This window comes from Oppia nitens, unplaced genomic scaffold, assembly GCF_028296485.1.
Source record: "Oppia nitens isolate AA-2021 unplaced genomic scaffold, nextdenovo-longstitch-racon4-pilon3 scaffold3_pilon_pilon_pilon, whole genome shotgun sequence".
In the NCBI taxonomy this organism is placed as follows: domain Eukaryota; kingdom Metazoa; phylum Arthropoda; class Arachnida; order Sarcoptiformes; family Oppiidae; genus Oppia; species Oppia nitens.
The window spans coordinates 2,582,446-2,605,556 of record NW_026533221.1 but is presented as its reverse complement, the minus strand read 5'-3'; the positions used below and the strand labels follow the sequence as shown (position 1 = coordinate 2,605,556).

Genomic DNA, 23,111 nt, shown 5'->3' with positions numbered 1-23,111 from the left:
TAATTTCAAAAAAATAAAATAATTTAATTATATATTACTCAACAAAGATTTAAGCAGTTTTTAAAAATATTTATTTCTATAACAAATATTAATAATAAATTCGTACAAATAAACAATTTTTTGGAAAAATATTTTTTTTATATAAAGAATATCAATTAAGTCAATGAATTAATAATATGAATAATTATTTTTGTTTTATTATTTAAAGGTAATAATTTATATAAATTTAATCAATTGGAAAAACACCTAAACATAAAAAACACAAACAAAATACAATACATAATCTTTATACAAATAATTAAATTAAATTAGAAAATAACAATTTAATATTAATAAAAAAATGATAATGAAAGCTAATTATAAATATATATTTAAATAATTTAAATATACTGTATATAAATAAATACATAATAATAATAATTAAGACTTTAATGACTGAATGAATTGAGTCAAATCGTATTCATTGTCGTACTGTTGAGAGTCCCAGAGTTCGGGCAAATTTTCGAGAACATTCTTCATACCGGAGCCACCGCTTCCGGAACCGCCACCGCCAGTGATCCCTTTGTTCGCTGTATCACCACTTCTGCTGTTATGACCAAAACTAAACAGATCCAACAGTTGGTCGGTCGCCATTGTCTGCAAATTGCTATTATCACTGCTGATAACAGTGTTGGCTATTGTCAGCTTAAACTTTTGTAAACCCATTATTTTTTCTTCAAGAGTACCGGTAGTTATCAATCTAATAGATTGGAAATAAGAAAATAAAATTCATTTTTTAGTTAAATAAATTTTATAATCAGTAATAATAATACTAATAATCTTAACGAAAACATACCGATAAACATTAACCACTTTTTTCTGACCAATTCTGTGCGCTCTGTCCATGGCCTGCAAGTCTTTCATCGGATTCCAGTCGTGTTCAACAAATATGACAGTATCGGCACCTGTAAGATTCAGACCCAAACCACCCACCTATTGATACAAATTGATAAAAAAAGTAATATTTGAAAAATAAAATTATTTTTGTGTGTCTGAGTTGTTCACATACCTGAGTGGTAAGCAATAGTATATCAATAGACGGATCGTTATTGAATCGATGAACAACTGAATGTCTTTGAATGGGAGGAATGTTTCCGTCGAGACGCAAGTATGTAACGGATGGCATATGTGCTCTCAATAAATCATTTTCGACAATATCTAACATACTCTTGAGCTGACAGAATACTAAAGCTCTGTGTTGATTAACCACTGGTTCCGTAGCGTTAATTTGGTTGCTTTGTTGTGTACCAATACCGCAGTCGAGTAGCAGTTGTCTTAAAGCGCACAGTTTTGCCGCATGAGTGATATCGGACAGCGAACTCTTCTCCTGTTTCAGCTGTGATGTAATGGTTTCGTATTGCGGATGAGTGGGACTGAGCACCAGTTTCGGATGATTGCAAACTTTACGCAAGTATTGCAACGCTTGGAATATGTGTGCCGAAGCAATGTTGGTCTTGTCGGTGGCGGAAGTGTTACTCTTATCGGTAGTAGTATTATCGGTGGCAACCGAATCCTGTAGACTCTGACGGGCTTTGCTTTTGGCAAAATCTTCGTACAGTTTTGACTGCAACGAACTCAACTCGCAATAGTAGTCTTGCATTATCTTCGGCGGCAAGTCTTTCAGTACGTCTTCTTTCATTCGTCGCAATATGAATGGCAAAACTTGTCGATGAAGAGATTCCATGGCTAGTACGCCGGCCTCTTGTTCTTTCGATGAAGACTTGGCGTCACGACTTTGGAGTATTGGACGAGAATATCGGGCCATAAATTGGCGTTCAGTACCGAGAAAGCCGGGCATCAAAAAGTCGAACAGTGACCACAATTCCAGTACATTGTTCTGGATTGGCGTTCCCGTCAAAATTAGCCGATGATTGGCAAACAACGATTTAATCGCTTTCGACAGTTTTGTTTTGCCATTTTTGATGACATGGCCTTCATCTAAGACACAGTAGTTCCAGTGAATTGTCGAAAAAAATTCAATATCATTGCGAACGATATCGTAGGACGCGATCACTATATTATAGACAACTTTATTATCGTTTCGTTTGATTTTCTTCCGCAGTTTCGTTCGTTCATTTGGTGGACCCGTATAATGAAGTGGACGTAAATATTGAGTACTGACAAACTTGTCGATCTCGTAGAGCCAATGGCCGGTCAATGTTGGCGGACATATCACTATCGATGCCATTTGTTTGCATTCAATAGACGAGTTCTCCACTTTGATGGACAAATAATGGTGATCCGATGCCAGAATACAGATGGCCTGCAATGTCTTTCCCAAACCCATTTCGTCTGCTACTATGCCGTGTAGTTTGTATTTATTAAGAAATCCCAGCCAATTGACACCATCCTGTTGATACTGTCTGAGTTCGGCCTTCACCGGTACCGGCAGTTTGTAATCATCTAATTTCTTAATATTCATTAGCTGTTCCAAAAAGCGTCGTTCCTTTTGCTTCTTTTCCATTAACTCTTTCTTGATCACAGTATTGTTGGTGTTGTTGGCACTGGACTTGTTGTTGTTATCGTTGTCCAGTGGCATCAGTTGAACTAATTGGGCAAAACAATGAGTGGCGAGTAGTCGGACACTGTCGTTGTGATCGCTCATACGGCCCAACATCGGTACAATTAATAAGACAATATATGGTACTATACTAAAGCCGAGACTATCGGTAACACAATGAATAGCTTCTAAAGCTCCCTGTCTGTTGGTATCAGATTCGGACAGTTCTAATAGTTCCAAAATGGTCGACAAGACAACGTCCATCGTATCGGCTTTTATCACATGACTAAACATACCGAAACAACGGGAGGCCAAATGTCTGATAGCTATCAATGGACTTTCCAGACATAAACACAATGAATTCAACAATGATTTGAGATATGAATGTAATTCTTGATGCAAATGAGGACCAATTATTTCCAATACTTGTAGACATTGTAAAAGACTTTTGGCTTCATCTAGACTTAAGCCATCATTTTTGGACTTTTCAGAGTAATCGACAATTTGTGTGATTTGTTCCCAAAGATTAGGCAATTTGGTTGGTATGTCGGCGCCGAAGTGTTTGGCAGTTTCCGATAGCGCAAGACTGGCGCCACGTCTTAACACTTCGTTTTGTTTATCATTAAGCTGTTGGTCACAACTGATGGGTGAAGAACCACCAGTTTCGTCAATTGAAGTCGTCGTCGCCGATGTGTCAATTGATTTCGACTTTTTGTTGGCATTCAAAGAGTTAGATCGTCTAAATGACTGACGTTCGGCAAACTTTTGCATATTATCTAAACATATAATTCCCGATTGTTTTTGTGTTGTTGTCGTCGAGTCCAAAGGTTTCACTTCGGGCGTAAAGTTTCGATCGCAACATAAATAGGTTATCAGATTCTTAATTATTTTAGGAACTGGTGATACAGTGCTATCATTTGTTGTGGTTTGTGTGCTTCGGTCGCAGCACAGACTCAACAGACCGACTAAACTATGAGCTGATTCACACTGAAGTTGTTCGTTCTCTTCAATTTTCAACGAATCCATCAATGGTCTGACCACTGGATTCAGTTTTGATGGCAATTGTTTCCATGATATGAGCGAACCGGCTAACGATGATAATACACATGTGGACAATGATGTCTGATATTTGGATATCTGTGACGTCGTCTTTAATAATCCACGACATCGTTCCTCAATTACTTCTGTTTGTTTTGATTTCGACTTCAATTGTGGACTTTGGATCACAGAATTGGCCAAAGAGTTTATCTGTTCAAATGTATAGACAGCTCCCGGTTTATAGATTTCTTCATTTATGGTAAACTTATTTTTCTTAACAAGATTTACAAAATCTCTTGATTCGAGTTGCAGTCGTGTAAAATGGGATGAGATTTCATCGAAATAAACAATTTCTTGGAGACAATCCAAACACTTATCGGTCACCGATTGTGGCCAACAATTGTTTTTAGTATTATCGTTGTTGTCGTCGATAGTAACGTCCAATACATTGTTGAAAGCTTTGGCCCATTCTTTGATCACCCAAGCGATGCACATCCTCTGCATCGCTGACTTTGAACTCAAATGAAATAATAATATGTTGGCGAATGAATCCATTGCCGACGGTTGGGTATCATAGAGCGGTTTGGTAACAAAATAGGCTAACAAACCGATAAACTTTGCCGCCTGATGTCTGGCACGTATAACAAAGCGTTCTCTATCTTCGGGATTGTCGGCCAACAATTCGGTGCCACCAATAAAATACTGTTCTCTGCCGTTATGATTATCATAGGGTTTGTTATGTCTTGATTTGTAGCTATAGCTCTGGTTATCATCCGGACTCTGATGACTACTCAATGATTGTCCTCTTAATTGTAACCATGTTTGTGATGTGGATGCGTCGATCGGTATCTTCGCCGGATGCATCATCAGACAGAACCAACCGCTCAGATGTTGACAACTGGCTTGCATTACATTCTCAAGACTGGCTTTAGTAGTAAATTTGAACCAAACTTCATATAAGTTTTTCAATATATCTTCATTGTTCTCGAGTAGACATCTCTGAAATAGTAGTCTCATACTGTCTGATAGTAACGATACGGTTAACCAATCAGTTGATGTTTTCGAACATAAGATGAGAAGCGATTCCAATACCGATTTGCGTACAGAACTTAGCGAATGATTGAGAAATGGCCACAAACGGGGAACTAATTCGACTAAATTTTGCGTTGAATTTGTATCGGAATTAAATACTAATAGTGAAGATAATAGCATTAATAAATCGCCAGTTGATGAGCTCAGATCGTCAAGATCTGGAAGTGCTTCCCATAAGTAGTTGATAACAATCGGCACTTTTTCAGGCAGTGTTTTCATTAAATCCTCTTTGATCGGCACCAAAGCGGCCGCAGCGACAGCCGATACATCATCGACACTGTCTTTGAGACCGTTGAAAATCGGTTGAAAAACAATGGGAATCAAATGACAAGTCATATCCTGTCGAATGGCCAACAGGTACTTAAGACCGAGCATTCCTCCATGTCTTGCTTCCCATTGTTCAGATTTCAATAATTGTAGTAAAATTTTCAAAACATTATATACACCGTCTGATACTAGTAAGTTAAGAACTAAACCCAATGCCTGAGCACATGTCTCGCGTACGGGCGCTACCACTTGGTCTGAGACAAAGTCGCCAAATCGGTCCAATGCCAGGACAGATATTAGCCGCAGTGATATGTCTTCGAGCCATAACTGATTCATTTGATCCATGAGATGGCTGGGCGTAGAGTTGGTCCGACCGCCACACTTTCCCTGTAATTTTATGATTTCCCTCAGCGCAGTGGCCGCTCCGTGTCTGACTTCCCACGAGGCACTGAACAAATCTGATAATAATTCGTCGGCAAACGATTCGAGTGGCCACTCGTTGGTCTGTGTAATGTCGAAAGTGTTACTATCATTCGAGTTAATGCTATCCGAATCTTCAGTTTCTGTTTTAATCTTTTTTAGTCCACCATTGCTCTCATCGATACTTGATTTTTGTTCCGTTGATTGACGTCTTTTCTTTAATTTTCTTTTCAACGAACTTCCCGTCGCTTTCGTCAATATTTCATCTAATTTATTGGTATTTTGTTGTAAACTATTTACTTCAGAATTAGGTTTTCGATCATCAGTTAGATCTGAGTTTGTAATGAAATCCAATTGTAAGCCCAAATGATTGGCGACATCGAGACCTAACTTATGATTCAACGCTTGTCGCTGGAGAGCAATCTTCTCCTTTAAATCCACCGCCGAGTTAGCAGTAGTGGCGCTGTTGTTGTCACCGATATCATCGAACTCTTTTCCTTCTGAGGCCAACAGATTGTGTCCACATTTGATGACTGTATTGATGTCATACTTTTCGAAGCTCATCCTACCGGTGCTGCCCGTCGTCGTCGTCGTAGTCGTGCTCTGCGACGATGAGGAGGCGTCAGTCATTTGGCAATCGATTTCGCTGCCGGATGATGATGTCAGCCGACTGCCAGCAGGCATCCAAACCGGCACATTGGCCACAATGGCTTCAACGGCCTGACTGGCGGCGATACGGGTCTCCCATGAGTTACTTCGGAGATATGGTCGCACTTTGTTGAGCAGATTATGCAATTCGTGTGGATGTAGTCGCTGGACTTCGCCCAACTGGAGTGCGGCCGCTTTGCGGGTGACGGCCGTCGAACCGGTCTCCAGCAACAGCAACAACCGGTCCAATCGTGAGCTCATTGTCCGGTGTGGTTGTGATCCAAGAGTTTTAGTTTTTTTCAATGACGCCAACACTTGTCGGCGACGTTTGATTAATGTTATCGTTTGATCACCTCTTCAGACGGTAAATGGCGAGAGAAGATGTATGTTATATATCTCATTGTCCGCTGTCGTCGTTGTCGTCCAACAACAATAATCACCTAAAAACAGATCCAATGCATTGCTTTGGTGTTTACACGACAAACAAGACGACTGTCGGCCACAACAACAACAATAATAACAATAACACCGACACTATTGACAACAATATCTCTAATATTATATAATAATAATAATAACAAAACAAATGACCGAAAAAATTTCCGGTCAACAACTGATATGTTGGTAGACGTGTTCGCCGATTGTTCCGAAAAATAAATTCCACTTTATTTATCCGATTCTCTAACAAACACACACACACTCTCTCTCTCTCTATCTTTTATGACAGTATTGTTTGTTTTATCGGCAAACATCTCTACAATTGTTTATGTTAATCGACGTGTTGTTATAACAAGTTTTTCAATGCATTAGAAAATCAAATCATTGTTTCAAACATTACTACAAATAAAAAGTAATTCACAAAAATATTTATTAATAATAATTGGAAATAATTTTTTAATTAATTTAATTAATTAATTATTATTTTTTTTTGCTTAAAAAGTTATGCAAAACTTGTCGTTGTATCTGGGGATCAGCTGTTTGGTTGGCTGTCTGGTGATTGTCAGCCACGGGGCCGCCGAAGGAGACGCCACCGACGTTAAGACCAAACTGAAAATCAATGGACCAAAAGTAACAGATATGGTATGTGTTTTAGTAATATCACCGGACAATTGATCCCATTATTTCTTTTTTTTTTGTTATTCATTGACTAAAAAAATATTACATATTTTTTTCTAAAAATTTAGGTATACTTTGACATCAAGATCGGCGACGAAGAGGTGGGCCGTATTGAGATCGGACTGTTCGGCAAAACGGTTCCCAAGACTGTCAAGAATTTTGTCGAGTTGTGTACCAAACATAACACAGAGGTATAGATTGTGTGATGTCTTTGATTGTAGAGATATCTGTAAATTTTTTTTTTAATGATATAGCCATCAACTGATGGAAAGTTAGCCGGATTTAAGGGCAGTATATTTCACAGAGTTATCAACGACTTTATGATACAAGGTTTGTGTTGTTGTTGTTGTTGTGAATTAAGATTTGTGTGATTTATTTATATATTAATTTTGTGTCAATTCATTGTCGTCTTCAATGAATCACTTAACAGGCGGTGACTTTACCAGAGGCGATGGAACCGGTGGCCGAAGTATTTATGGCGAAAAGTTTGCCGACGAAAACTTTAAGCTAAAACATTACGGCGCCGGTTGGCTGTCGATGGCCAACGCCGGCAAAGATACTAATGGTTCGCAGTTTTTCATTACATGTAAGAAGACTTCGTGGCTCGACGGCCGACATGTTGTGTTCGGCAAAGTTCTCAAAGGAATGGTATGTATTTCATGTTATTTTCGTTTGTTTTTTAATTTTCAATTACTGTATTATTTCTTTTTTTTTGCCGATTACCAGCCGTTAGTCAGAAAAATAGAGTCAACAAAAACGAAAGATAACGACAAACCCGATAAAGATGTAATGATTGCCGATTGCGGAATACTTCCAGTGACCGAACCGTTTGCAGTGGCCAAAGAGGACGCACTTTTATAAGTAATTTATTATCATCAATAGATTCAAAAAAATTAATAATAATAAACGAAACATTTTTTTAAATAATATATTTATTTGTAATTTTATATTCAAAAAAGTTTATCAATCAATTTATTTAATTTGACAATCAATCAATTTATCCGTAATTTTTTATTAAAGGCAATGTTTAAAAAAAAGATCATGTATTTTATGCTAACAATAATAAAGTGTGATTTTCATTGATTGAATTTACTAATTATGGCTATATTTTTGTTTTCATTATAAGTTACTTACGATACACGTCTCACAAAAATATAAAAAATATCAAGTTTACAATTATAGTAAAATTTAGATAAATAATATCATATACTGTATAATATTACTTATCATTTTGTAGATTTGAGTGTTATATAACATTATACAGTATTTATTTAACATTATCTAACATATTGTAAGCAAAATTTTAAAAAAAAATGTATTAATATTATTTAAACTTAAAATATTTATAATTGATAAAAACTAATTTTTTTTCAATTAAATAATTATTGATCATTATATATATACTGGTATTTAAAATTTGATCCAGGTATCGATATTTATAAACTATGATTTTTATTTAAAAATATCTAATATACTAATAATTAATAGCAATATTTATTAATATAAATAATAATTTTGAAGTACCAGTTGTTGTAAGTATAGGACCGGGAGGTACCCCCACTGGCAGGTGGTGTGTACCACCTGATGATATTAATAGTTAATTGTTTGTTGTTGAGGGGGAGGGGAGTGTGTGATGGGGGAGACTATTACTACTAATTTAATTAAATGTCATAGAAATTGTGTGTAACGTTGTTTGTGAATACTTTTTATGATCACATGTATTGTTATTTTGTTGTTAAGAAAAAAGACTTCCTTTTCCTTCAGACAGTTGTGTTGTTGTGAAATACATTGTAATCCATCTGCGGATCAGCTATTTTGACAACACATCCCCAACAAAAACAATGGCCAAAACCCGATATGATTTAGTGGTCGGTCTACACAAAGGCCATAAAGTGACCAAAAATGAACGAAAGCCGAAACCGTCGAGTTTTAAGGGCGTAAGTAAATACCTAAATAAATGGTTAAAAATAAATGCGGTGATCATCGCCGCCGCCGTCATCGGTGGTCACACACAACGTGTTGACGACCATTGATCACTTACTGCTTTGAATGTTTGACCATATTTTTACCGATTTTTTTTCTTTTATCAGCGCATCACCCGTCACAACAAGTTTGTCCGCGACATTGTCCGTGAGGTTTGCGGTTTTGCGCCGTACGAGCGCCGGTGTATGGAGTTGTTGAGGATCTCCAAAGACAAGAGAGCCCTGAAGTTCTTGAAGAAACGTCTCGGCACTCATTTGCGGGCAAAGAGGAAGAGAGACGAGTTGTCCAATGTTTTGGTTCAACAAAGAAAAGCGGCGGCCGCTCAGCACAAGTAGTTTGTTGTTTTGTTTTGGCCATCGATCGGAAAATGTAATTTACATTTAAATTAAAAAAAATGAATAAAATTAATGTTTTTTCATCAATAAGTAACTATTGTTTATTATTTATTTTAATTTAAATTAATGTTTTTTTTTCGTTTATTGGATTAAATTTATACACAGTTTATAATCACAGACAAGTAGAGAGAAAGTATATTATAATTATTTTTTGTTTAACAGTAATAGTAATAATAATAATAATATAATTAATGCAATTTGTTTAATTAGTTATTAATAATTATAAATAAATTTATAAATAGTTGATATTCAATGATATTTTTTTATCATATAAGTTATATAATAAGATATTTAGAAATTATACAATTTGATTATTTATTTTAGTTAAATTTGCAATAATTGATTGATTTAATTTTTTTTAATAATATTAATAATACTGTAGTAATAATATATTTAAGGCATAGAAATATTTTTTAATCAAGTTTTCCTATTGAAAATACACATTAGTTTCAATGGATAAAACTTGACAATAAAATTGAACATTTTTTCTAATAATATATTATTATATAATAATTATTTTAACAATTTATTAGTATTTAATTTAAAAAAACAGCATTTGTAACCTCAAAATCAATAATTTTAAATAATTATCAAAAAACTTAGATATTTATCATTATTATTATATACAGTATATATAAAAAAATAAATAAATGCTTTTTAATGAATTTGTGAACAAATATTTTTGTTTCGTTTTTTTAAATATCCACAACTCTTATGAGAAAAATACCATAATTGACAATAAATGTTATAAATTACTATAAATTATTTTGATTTTAATAATAATTTTAATCAATTAAAAAAAACAAATAACGGGAATGTCTTAATCATGATTTTTTTCAATCAAGATTTACGATAATCTTGTATCTCATTCATCGATAGTTAACAATAGCTGATTGATTGCCACAACTTTGAGATTTTGTTTTTTGCATACATTAATTGCAATCAAATTACTTAATCAATTGCTTCGGATTTTTTTTTATTATTAAATGTAAAGTCAATAAAATTATTTTTGTTTCAAAAGATATGTAAAAAATACTGTACAATATTTTTATATTAATATATATATATATAACGATCAACGATTTAACAATTATAATAAAATCTATAAATAATTGTCGTAACAGTTAATTATTAGTAATAATAATATGATTGCTTATATTAATAGCAATTATTAATATATATATATATATATAATTGATATGAATCAAAATATAATATATACTATACTATTATACCGTATATATTGTTAATTGTCAACTTTGAGCAAACTTTTTTAAAATTTTATATATATTTAAGACTTTAATAATAATAATAATAATAATACTGTCCTAATACTGTATATCAGATTCATTGTCGATACCAACACACAAAATAACTTCATCTCAATAGATCTGAAAATTCATTTGCAATACCAAACTATTGCCTTAAAATAATAGGTTTTTTCCCCTCAAAACAAACAAACAAATACCGATAGACAACAACAACCACAACCTCTTTTAGACCGTCTTTTTCTTCTTTTTGCGGTCAATATCACTGGCGGCGGCCATCGCTGTGTTTGCGTGTACTTTATATTCTCTATACATTACCTAATTTAATAATTATAAAAAAACAATAATAATTGGATTAAATTATCAAATAATTATATATTTATTGAAAGACAGAAAAACACTAACCCTTTCATCGTTATCGGGAACTCGGGACAGAAAATCCATTAATTCGTTGTTATTGATTGCATCGGGCGATCGTAGCTTTTTTGTCCACTTGTTGACACCCCAGGCCATTATAATATAGCGCAGGGGTAGGTTATATAATAATATTGTTACAATTGTCAGACTGATGATCGCAAGCCATGATAGAAAAGGCACACTGAAGTTGAACGTACTGTAAATTTTAATTTTTAAAAAAAAAAATTAAATCAAAAATAAATGGTTTAAAATAATCAACAACAAAAATACTTCAAAAAATACCAGAATATTCTTTAAGTATTATTATTATTATTATTGATTACATGTTTAAATAAAGGAATATTCTGGTAATTTTCTATGTAATATACTTTTTAATTCTTTCTCCACACGACGCTATTTCTCCCATAATATTCTGTATCATTGCTGTAATCTCCTGAACTGTTTGTAGTTTTTCTTTTAATGATTTTTTCTCTTCCTATTAAAATTTAAAATTAAAAAAAATAATCTAAAATTTTTGTTTATTTGTTATTTTACACTTTTTATATAAAATAAAATATTTTTTTTATTATAACAAGAAAAATTAAATTACATTTTTAGTTTCGTCGTCTTCATCATCAAAACTGGCCTCATCTTCGTCGTCAATCTATAATTACATTTGAAATTACATTTTATTTATTTATTTTATATATACTGTATATATATAATTAACTTATTAGTTAGCATTAGTAATCAGTACACATAATAACATAAGTAATCTAATTATTAAATGATATAAAAATTTTAGTTTTTTTATTTAAAAAAAAAATAACAACAAACCTCTTCCTCTTTAAGACTGGGATTGAAATAGTTTTCAACTTTAATCCAAATATAGGTTTTTGAAAATATCAATAATAGTAAAACTGGTGCCATATATAGTTCAAAGAAATAGGTAAACAATAGGAAGAGTATCAACGATAGGATACTTCTCGATACTGATTCCCATTGGAAACAACTGTTCATAAATTTAATGATTTCATAGATTTCCATCACTAGATTCTTAATTCGGGTAACATTTCGGATAAAAACAATTCGCTTAAATCGTTGCTCCGGTTTTATAAATTTAGATTCTCGCGGATTAAATGTCCGGATACTGGCCTTAACCTGATTATCGGATAATCGGATTATCAACAAAAAACTAATTATTAGTTTTTTTAAAAGTAATTTTTATATATCTATATATAGCTAATTCCTAAACAAATGTCTTATATATATTACAGTAATAATAATATCTTACTTTATTATAATAGATATCCATTTCCAATAGGATCTGTCCCTTAGCTTTGGACAATAATTTTTTATCTTTTAGTGCAAACCATTTTTTCTCACCGTTTTTTATCTACAAATCAATGATTTTTATGGTTAAATAAAAAAACATTAACAACAATCATAAAAAACATTTGAAATTTTTAGCTGAGAAATACCTTAAGCAAAGGTATGGCAACTTTTCCTAAAAATTCAACTTTTTTATCCCTGTCCTCGTCGTAAACAGTTAACTCCAAAACAGAGTGAATATCTGTAACATTGCTGTTGAAAACAAAATTAATTAATTATAAATTAAATAAATAAAATTTTAATATTTTAATAATTTTCTAGTTTATAATTTAATATATTTTTTCTTTTTAAAAAATTACTTACAATGTAAAGACTTTATTCCAATCGGGACTTAATGTCTTATATTCTGTGTGTGTACGGAGTCGGGTGTTGACCAACTCGAGGACACAAAACGGGTCGCTTTTGCCGCCGATATCAGCTGCCGCCAAGTTTTCCGCACGATATACTAATTGACAATATATATATCATTCATAAGTTAGATATCAATATATTAAAACTAATTTATTTTATTTAATTCCTAATTTGTTCATAAATTATAAAAATATAAATGTTTACCTTTAACTATCAAAAATCCTATATCATTGATATCTCTCAAACTTCTTAACAAAGTCTAGAAAAGAATATATATTTATAAAAAAATAATTATTATTTAAATAAACTCAAAAAAATAATTATAAATACAAATATTAATTTGTAAAAAACAATAATAATAATAATAATTACATATTTTTTAAGCATAACTTTGTTGTTTTGTTCGCTATTATTAATCTCATAATTGCTGAGATGAGAGACGGCTTCCGATCCAAGAGTTGCACTGATGGTCAACAAAATCATTACTTGACTGCCATCGTCTAAGTTGATCCACATTTTATGTGTTTCTTCAGTTACCAAATCATTTAAATTGATAGTTGCCTTCGATATCTCTTCGCGAGACCAAAGAGAAAACTCGAGAACCTTTGACTGATCCAAATAGGTATTCAAATCGAACTGTTCCACCCAAACGGGATTAGCCGATTTCGGTACTACCTGGCCATCAGCAAAACAAATTATTATTATTATTAAATTAAATAATGAGAACTCATATTAATACTTTGCTCTTGTATTTATCGGATCCCAATTTGAACTTAATATGTAGATCACCGAAAGTGTTGTCGTCTTTGATTTTGACATTTTTCGCCTCAACTAACACTATGTTGACAACACTGTCCCATAACTGTATTTTTGTCGGCTTTTTGACACCAGTATCCGAACCGCTACCCGAACTAATTATCTTCAATCCTTTATTGTAATGCTATTTTATAAATTAATTCAAAAAAATAATAGATATCTTATTTATATAAATATAATACAAACTTTATATAATTATAAAGTAATATAAATTGATTTTTTGCCAAAAATATAACTTAATATTTTAATTACCATTTCTTTTTCCTCTAGTGTTTTGCCAATTAGGGTAACAGTTATAAAGATTTCACCCCACGATTGAGTACCGATGTCTTTCTCGAGACCCGATTCCGTAAGTTTTAGCTCTAAATCTGTTTGCCTAAAAAAATTGTCCAATTTTTTAAATATTTTTTTTTGTTAATTGTAATTAAAATTGTTATTAAAACCAATAAAACAAAATTCAATCAATTAATTTGTTGCTCACGTTTGTAGATCAAGTTTAGTCAGATCGATGGATGCGGCGCCCAGATAGTCGTCCTGAAAGCCAAAGTCATAATCATAGGCTTTGATGATAATCGGCTGAAAAACGTCGTCAATGGGTAATACAAAATACTCGTCCCATTTAGGATCCAAACATTTGGCCACAATTCGGCTTTTGTATACAATTTTGTTACCGATTTTGAATTTAACGTATGGATCACTTGTGCCTAAAATTGTTGTTTTTTTCACACAAAATTCACAAATAATTAATTAACTTTGAAATAATATTATTGAATAATAATCAGATTATTTATGTAAAACACATAACAGGAAACAGTGAAATTAAAATTTTTAACTATTTTTTCAAAATTATAATTATTATATAAATATTTATACAATTATTATTAATATTGATTTTCTATAGAAAATTAATAAAAGTTTATTTTCTAACTTATTATCTTTAAATTATTACTAATTATAAATAAAGTTATAATTATAAATAATAATAATAAATCAATATTTAACTTATTCTGTATATTATATAAAAAGTATAGTATGAATAGTAATAAGTTTATTATACAGTACAGTACATCACTATATTATATATAAATTATATTAATTTTCAAATTATAAATTTAGATAACATACAGTAGTAGTAATAGTAATACTTTATATTTGTGTAATGATTGACTGAATACTTATGAGAGGATAATCTAATTGACTTATAATTTTTTTTATTATTATTAAAGAGAGGTTTATGCCAGCTATAAGATGCAATAATTTTATTTTATATATATATAAATATAATAATAGTAATGATTAGGATCTCTGAAATAGTTATAGTTAGGGATAACATACCGCAGGCATCCTTTGCCAACAAATTGGTGGCACAAACCAAGTGTACCTCCAAGTGATAAAAGGGATGTTGTCTTAAAAGATTTACTCTTTGCCGGCTTAACGCCAATTCCTGTTGAAAATAAATAAATATTATATATCTATATTTATTTACTGTAAAATCAAATATCACATTTAATAATATCTACTGTATGTGTTATATACATTTTTTTATCACACATCATATATTCAATACAATAATTATATATACATATATAAATATTTTATAATATATAATATATAATATATATATATATATATTTATATTATTGATTTGAAAAACATTTGTGACATTTGTAAGTCACTATCTACTCACTAAATATTGATATTTTGTATTATACATAAACTTTTTTATACGAGACGACATAACTCTTCGTATTTTTCTTAAGTAATTTTTAGACTAAAATATATATTTTTTGTTTTAATATTTGTACCATAAAATAATAATAATAAAAAAACTTTTACAAATAATTTTTTTTGATCACACACTAAATAAGCAGACAAACTAAAAATTTATTTCTCGCTAACATACTGTAGATTTTTTGATCAATTTTTATTTGGTTTGTTTTATAATATTTGTTTTTTAAAAAAAAACTTTGCTGTATATATATACACACACATAGACCATATGTTCACATTAAATAAATAAATAAATAAAAAACTAGAAAAATGATTAGCATTTTAATTTTCAATAGCACTTTTGGGTATATACTGTATATATACTTATAAAATATATGACACACAATTGGCGATAATATACAGTATATATAATCATATAATATTAATATATTTCATAGATATATTGTAATTTATTGCTATGAAACAGAAAATCGTAGCAAAAAATTATAATCATTAAAGCCCTCATGAGATATTGTTTATAAGATATTGTATTATTATTATTATTATTATAATACTGTATATTATATAGAAATATATAATACTAATAATAACTGGTAATGTACTTTAATACTAAAACACTCACAAAATTTCTAGATTTCATATAATATTATTTTTTAAAATAAAACATTTCAGTTCCTGACATCAACTTTTGTAACTAATATTTTTAGCGGAAAACTGCAAAAATTACTTTTAGTTTAAACAAATCAGAGTCAATCTTTATATACCGGTATATATATACTGTATATATGTTTGCTAATCAATTACAATATTTTTTTTTGTTACAAAGTTAAATATATCAATATTACAGTATATATACTTATGATAATGTTTTTTAGATGTTTTATTATAATAGAAAAATAAAACAAAATTCTAATTTAAAACATATATATATTTATATTACATGTCATTTCTAATGGCAAATATATAGCCCAACCCTGAATTAAGATTTTATTTTTGTTTATACAAAATAAAACTAATAATTTATGAGATATAAAATATATACTGTATATACCTATATATTCAGTATATCTCGTATTATATTATGTTAATAGTTTTGCTTATAATATATTATGCAAACATTATTTATTAAACATACTGTACTGTATTATATACCTTAATTATTTTAAGCAATTTTCTCTCTCTCAGCTTTACTAATATTAATACAGTATAATAATATAATGTATTATAAATTTAATATATATTATATAATTAATCACTTTCTTTTAGTAAATTTAGTCTATTATAATAATAACAAAACTATTTATATTTATATACATTTATATATTTTTTAAAAAACTTGATGAATAATGTAAAAGATTCTAATATTATTAATACTTATTGCTTATAAATACAAATAATATATATATATAATTTATAAAAACACTAGATTTCAATTTGTATAGATTTTTTGTTGTTGATTAAATTTATAAAACAGTATGTATTGTAAACTAACTATACCCAACAACAACAACAACAAAAAACTAAATAAAATTTTATATTTGAAATAATGAATTTTGATTTTATGAAATACTATTTGAAGTTCAAAACTCAAATACAGTATATAACTCTATTTTTATGTAAAAACTTTTATAAATTTATTCAGTAATATACTGTACTGTACTGTACTTTATATTTATATATAAATAAATATATAACAAAATTAATTCTGAATTTTGAAGTGCACTTACATTTTCACAGTCAAGTGAATCCATTTTATTATTAATAAGTTTACTATTGTTTGCTGAAGTAGTAGTCGTTGTAGTAGTCATTGTGTAAATAACATCACAATTACTTTCATTACTATCGGCGGCGAAAAGCTTATGGACATTGTTTGCTGTTGTCGTCGTAGTCTTAGACTTACTCTTTGTTAACGCAATGGCAGCGTCGGTATCGTCACGGCTTCTCTGGTTTTCAATTTGTGTCAATACAACTAAATTACTGTAACTAATATCCGGATGACTTGAATATAATCGTTCAGTTTTTTCATCTAATTTTCGTTTATTATAATTCTTGATTCTATGGACCGGAGAAAATCGTTTAATTGAAAAACACTAGATTTCAATTTGTATAGATTTTTTGTTGTTGATTAAATTTATAAAACAGTATGTATTGTAAACTAACTATACCCAACAACAACAACAACAAAAAACTAAATAAAATTTTATATTTGAAATAATGAATTTTGATTTTATGAAATACTATTTGAAGTTCAAAACTCAAATACAGTATATAACTCTATTTTTATGTAAAAACTTTTATAAATTTATTCAGTAATATACTGTACTGTACTGTACTTTATATTTATATATAAATAAATATATAACAAAATTAATTCTGAATTTTGAAGTGCACTTACATTTTCACAGTCAAGTGAATCCATTTTATTATTAATAAGTTTACTATTGTTTGCTGAAGTAGTAGTCGTTGTAGTAGTCATTGTGTAAATAACATCACAATTACTTTCATTACTATCGGCGGCGAAAAGCTTATGGACATTGTTTGCTGTTGTCGTCGTAGTCTTAGACTTACTCTTTGTTAACGCAATGGCAGCGTCGGTATCGTCACGGCTTCTCTGGTTTTCAATTTGTGTCAATACAACTAAATTACTGTAACTAATATCCGGATGACTTGAATATAATCGTTCAGTTTTTTCATCTAATTTTCGTTTATTATAATTCTTGATTCTATGGACCGGAGAAAATCGTTTAATTGTCGACCAAATTGTTTGGATTTTTTTCAATTTTTTAGTTCCTGTTGGCGATGATGGTTGTTGTGGCGAGGCTTTAGTGATAGAGGGGAAGTAGGGGTGGGGGTGGAAATATCAAAACATTAAAATTGAATTATAATATCGTATAATATTATGTATAAAAAAATAAATAAATATATAATTCAATAAAATTCTTGTTATTCTTAATATTAAATTAACGAGAATTTATGTGTATTTTATGGTTGTCTATCTCTCTCTCTCTCTCTCTCTCTCTCTCTCTCTCTCTCTCTCTCTCTCTCTCTCTCTCTCTCTCTCTCTCTCTCTCTCTCTCTCTCTCTCTCTCTCTCTCTCTCTTTCTATACAATTTGATGTTATGACAACCCGTTAATGGATATAACGGGTTAAGGGATTTACCAATATATTAGTGCCACATAAGCAAAAATACAGCTAATATTTTTATTTTTTCGGTTATATTTTTGTTGGATAAATTAATAACATTACGGGAGTATTAATGTGGACTTAATTATCAATGACAGTGGCTAATGGTCACCTTAATCCTCCAAATAAATATTTATATATTTATTTGTTATAGCCTATAACTTATAGGATAAAAATAATAAATAATAAAAAGTATATAATTATTTTAATGTTGTCTACATTATAATTTAAATATAAATAATATATTATCATAAAATTTATAGGTCTCAAATAATTTACATTTATATTTGATATGATTTTTAAAAATAGATAAAATAACTCATAATATACTGGTACACAATTAGCATATTGATAAAAGTAATGTTAATAATAATAATAGTAAAAACAAAAAAAAACAAAAAAATAATTATCATTTTATGTTTTAATTTTATTTATTTTTTAAATATATTATTTTAATCATACCATCGGTACAGATACTGTCGCGACGGCACAGTTGTGATGAATTGTAATGTCTTTGTGGACTACTCTGCGGTGAACAAGAGTTGTTGCGCTTAACGGCTTTCAATAGCGACGACTGATAACAATCGACTTGTGGACAGACACTCGATAGGTATGGCCTACTCATCGAGTTATGACAACAACCATCCGATCCGTTGTCGTTAGAATCGTCTAAATAATACCAACAAATAAAATGATTATTTAAAACAAAATAAACAGATGTTATTAAAAAATATATATTTTTGTTGACTATAAACTATAACACTTGCCATAAAATTTCTAAAATTATTAATTAATATAATATTTATGACATCATAGAATAAAGTATTATAATATAGGTATTATTATTTTTTTTTAAATAATAAAATAAATGAAAATATGGAAAATAAATTATATCATTTTGTAAATATTATAGATATATTAATAGATATATAAAGATTATTGTTTGCGTGTACAACACATTTAATATTTATTATTTAATTTATTATATTTACAATATAATTAAAGATAAGGTATAAAATATAATTGTGCTAAATGTATGTGCTTTGAATATAAAAAATGATTTTTAATAATAATGAGTTAAAAAAACTTTTTTATTTTTTATGACCACTCAATCATTAGAGTTTACGTTAAGAATAATGATTTCCTAATTTTATGTCTAGTTTTGACACAATTTTAGTTTTGTTATCAAACAAATAATAATAATAATAAAATCTCATGTAATCGATAGGCTTTTGCGATAAAAAAAATGATCAAAAATTTTATGCATTGTTTATGTAATATCAATATTTTTTATAGTTTTAGAAAAATGCAGAAATAACTATATACTGTATATACCAAATATAATATACATTTGAAAAAATATATAAATGTTTACTACAGTATAAACTATTAAATAGCTTTTATAACATAAATTAAAGTTAAAATTTTTCAAAAATAATCACATACAGCAACACTATTAAGTTTTTATATAAGTTGTAGAATTATTTTTTTTTAAAAATAAAATATTTGAAATATTTTTTAGATAAATAAAAATAATAACTTAATAAAATCTAATATAAAATATACTTTTTGTAATATACAGTGAACTAAGTGTATAGTAGAGATACAGTATTTTACTATACATTTAAATTGATTATAATAATATACTATAGAGAATATTCTGTTACCTAAAAAACAGTTACAGATATAAACAAAACTATTATATGGTATTAATATATATATAAATTATAGTAAATTACAAATATTATACAACAATACTGTATTGTTGTAAACATATTTTATGATTAAAAATATTATTATGTTTTTAATATTTTCAAAATATTTTTTTTGCATTTATCGACTTAATAAATTTGATTTTACTTTATATATTTTTATTTACATATTTTATTAAAAATATAAATTAAAAGCAAACATTTTATATATAAAAAATAAAAAATTTAATCTAGCATGATTACAAGTTTAATAACTTTATTTAAACAAGTTTACTAAATATGTTATTTATCATAAAATTAATTAAATTTTACTTTAATTTTGAAAAATGTCATTTAAAATAACTGAAAATAAATTTTCATAATAATTTATTATGTTTAATACTAGCTATAATAGCCAATAGATTTTTTTTAAATTTAATTTTTAAATATAATCATAATTTACTAATACTTTAAAAATAACAATTATTTAATATTACTCCAATTTTATTTATACTATAAATTCTAAATTAATATATTATACAATTTACACAATCAATTAAATATGAAAATTATAACATTTATAATATGAGTCATATCTTGCAAAATATATGAAATATTTAATTTTAAAAAAACATTTATCTTTTAATAAAACATTTTTAAGTATCAATTTTAATCTCTATTAATTTTATAGTAACCAAAAATATGTATACATTTTTATATCAGTTGTTTTACTAATTTAAAGTAAACTTTGTTTTTTTTATAATAATAAATGTTTTTGTCACATATGTTTATAAAAATAACAAACAAATAAATAAATTTTAACAATTACAGTATATAGTACGGTATATATTATGTACAATATATTAAAGTTATATTAAAGTTACTTTAATAATATTAATAGCATAGTTACAACAATTATGCAATCATTTAATATTAATTTATAATAATCTCAACAAAAATATTAAAATAAAATCTTATCGCTTGTAAGTTATTATACGGTATACAATATATAGTATACTGAATAAAACCATAATATAATATACTATATAATAGTTAAGCCTAACTATAATAAAGTTATAATAATTTAATAATAAATTAATGTAATTAGTAATTTAACATTAACAATTTTTGTAATTTAAGTAATTTAACAAAACCCATAATTGTTATACTAAAATTTGTTATTAGTAGCATTACTATTATTGTTGATTTACTGGGATTTGGGTTAATTAATTTGCATAAATATAATGTAAAGTACCTTTTTTTTAAATCCCTCATATATTTATATGTTTAACTATTATAATACACACTGTATAACATAATATAAATACACAGTAAATATAATTATTTAATATGTAAATCGTTTTCAATTTATCCGTTTTAATAGATGCTATAAATCTTTTTGTTTGGTTAATTGCATTTATTTGTTTGCCCTTATTAGTCGCTACTGTATATAATTTAATAAAATTGCATTTTTACGGTTTTATTGTATAAGAAGTTTTAAAATTTAACTAATAAAATGATATTATTGTTAATGTAAATATCAAATTTATTACTATTGATGTCATGATAATAATACTATTTTAATTATTACTACTATTATTTGTATTAATAGTTGTAAAACAAATTGTACAAATCATTAATATATAATTTATAATGTTGTTTAATTTAATTACCTATTTATTAAAAAATTATGATTTTAAAAAAATAATAAATCAAAGAAAATTATATTTAATTATATTTATACTTATAAATGTTTATTAGAAACTATAATTTAATATATTGAATGAATAACTAAATAAATATATATTAGCATATAAATGTAAGTCTTAAATATTTAATCTAAATAACAAATAATTTATATTTTATTTATATTATACAGCATTCAAATGTTTAGTATATATATAATATATGTATATTTTTTGAGGGAAAACTCTTATCGATCGTAACATTTAAATAAATCACAAATGTATTGAAAAATTTCAGCTAAATCATTATTATTAGTATCATTATTTTTAGTACATTATAAAAATATATATATATATTTACATACAAATTCAATTTAAAGAATATTCTGTACTATTAAAATTCAACAATAAAGTGTCATAGTATTAAAAATATTTTATAAAAAATAATAATAATTAACCTAGTACCAAATAAATAAATATTTTTTTAAAACAAAATATAATTACCCAAATCCATGGCTAGTTAGTTATGTTGTGCTGATCACAGATAAGGTAGGCATTGATTTCGACAAATTTATTATCCCAACAATTTTATTGACTTTATTACTATTATTTAGAAAATACATTTATTGTATTTATATATTAATTAATTAATTTAATTAATTAAAAATATTTTTAAAAATAAGTATTATATTTATATATCAATCATATATTCACATAAACTTGATTATATCTACACACTATTAGAAGTACTTGTATTTATAAGTACTATATATATATATTTTTGTTGGTTTTAATCAGATATTATATACTCTCATATGTCTAATCCATTTGTGTGGCACTCAAATGAAAATAATGATAAAAGTAATAATAATAATAATAAATAACATTAAATACAATACAATATAATACACAAAACCACTATATATTCCTATAGTGACTGAACTGTTCATTCAATGCTTTTGGTTATTATTGTATATACTATACGGTTATATACAGTAGTATTGGCAGTCAATTCATAGACACACAGAAATTCTATACACAAACAGACACTACTACTACTGTATAGCAGTGAAGCCCTAGAATAGTATTGCAGTGAAAA

General features: G+C 28.0%; 4 protein-coding genes across 4 annotated transcripts; 2 read left to right on the top strand and 2 right to left on the bottom strand.

Moving 5' to 3' along the window:
- Positions 1-420: 420 nt before the first annotated feature.
- On the bottom strand, positions 421-6,718 carry LOC128957650 (TATA-binding protein-associated factor 172-like). The gene is made up of 3 exons (XM_054303454.1): positions 1,049-6,718; positions 836-972; positions 421-739 (listed from the first exon to the last, which is right to left on the bottom strand). The coding sequence occupies exons 1-3, from the start codon at positions 6,263-6,265 to the stop codon at positions 421-423; spliced, it is 5,673 nt and encodes a 1,890-aa protein (XP_054159429.1). The 5' UTR covers positions 6,266-6,718.
- Positions 6,719-6,778: 60 nt separating this feature from the next.
- On the top strand, positions 6,779-8,143 carry LOC128957654 (peptidyl-prolyl cis-trans isomerase B-like). The gene is made up of 6 exons (XM_054303459.1): positions 6,779-6,854; positions 6,945-7,084; positions 7,189-7,311; positions 7,375-7,450; positions 7,551-7,768; positions 7,847-8,143. Exons 2-6 carry the CDS (start codon positions 6,947-6,949, stop codon positions 7,979-7,981), a joined length of 690 nt encoding a protein of 229 aa, XP_054159434.1. The 5' UTR covers positions 6,779-6,854; positions 6,945-6,946; the 3' UTR covers positions 7,982-8,143.
- A 693-nt stretch (positions 8,144-8,836) lies between these two features.
- Positions 8,837-9,532, top strand: LOC128957655 (60S ribosomal protein L36-like). Its single transcript, XM_054303460.1, has 2 exons — positions 8,837-9,057; positions 9,211-9,532. Exons 1-2 carry the CDS (start codon positions 8,962-8,964, stop codon positions 9,436-9,438), a joined length of 324 nt encoding a protein of 107 aa, XP_054159435.1. The 5' UTR covers positions 8,837-8,961; the 3' UTR covers positions 9,439-9,532.
- Positions 9,533-10,767: 1,235 nt separating this feature from the next.
- On the bottom strand, positions 10,768-22,608 carry LOC128957784 (multiple C2 and transmembrane domain-containing protein-like). Its single transcript, XM_054303598.1, has 18 exons — positions 22,517-22,608; positions 19,099-19,305; positions 17,848-18,272; positions 17,180-17,542; positions 15,057-15,165; positions 14,203-14,425; positions 13,974-14,097; positions 13,645-13,845; positions 13,278-13,580; positions 13,110-13,164; positions 12,858-12,999; positions 12,644-12,746; positions 12,457-12,558; positions 12,000-12,323; positions 11,773-11,826; positions 11,552-11,658; positions 11,172-11,379; positions 10,768-11,084 (listed from the first exon to the last, which is right to left on the bottom strand). The coding sequence occupies exons 1-18, from the start codon at positions 22,524-22,526 to the stop codon at positions 10,995-10,997; spliced, it is 3,150 nt and encodes a 1,049-aa protein (XP_054159573.1). The 5' UTR covers positions 22,527-22,608; the 3' UTR covers positions 10,768-10,994.
- Between the last annotated feature and the right edge of the window lie 503 nt (positions 22,609-23,111).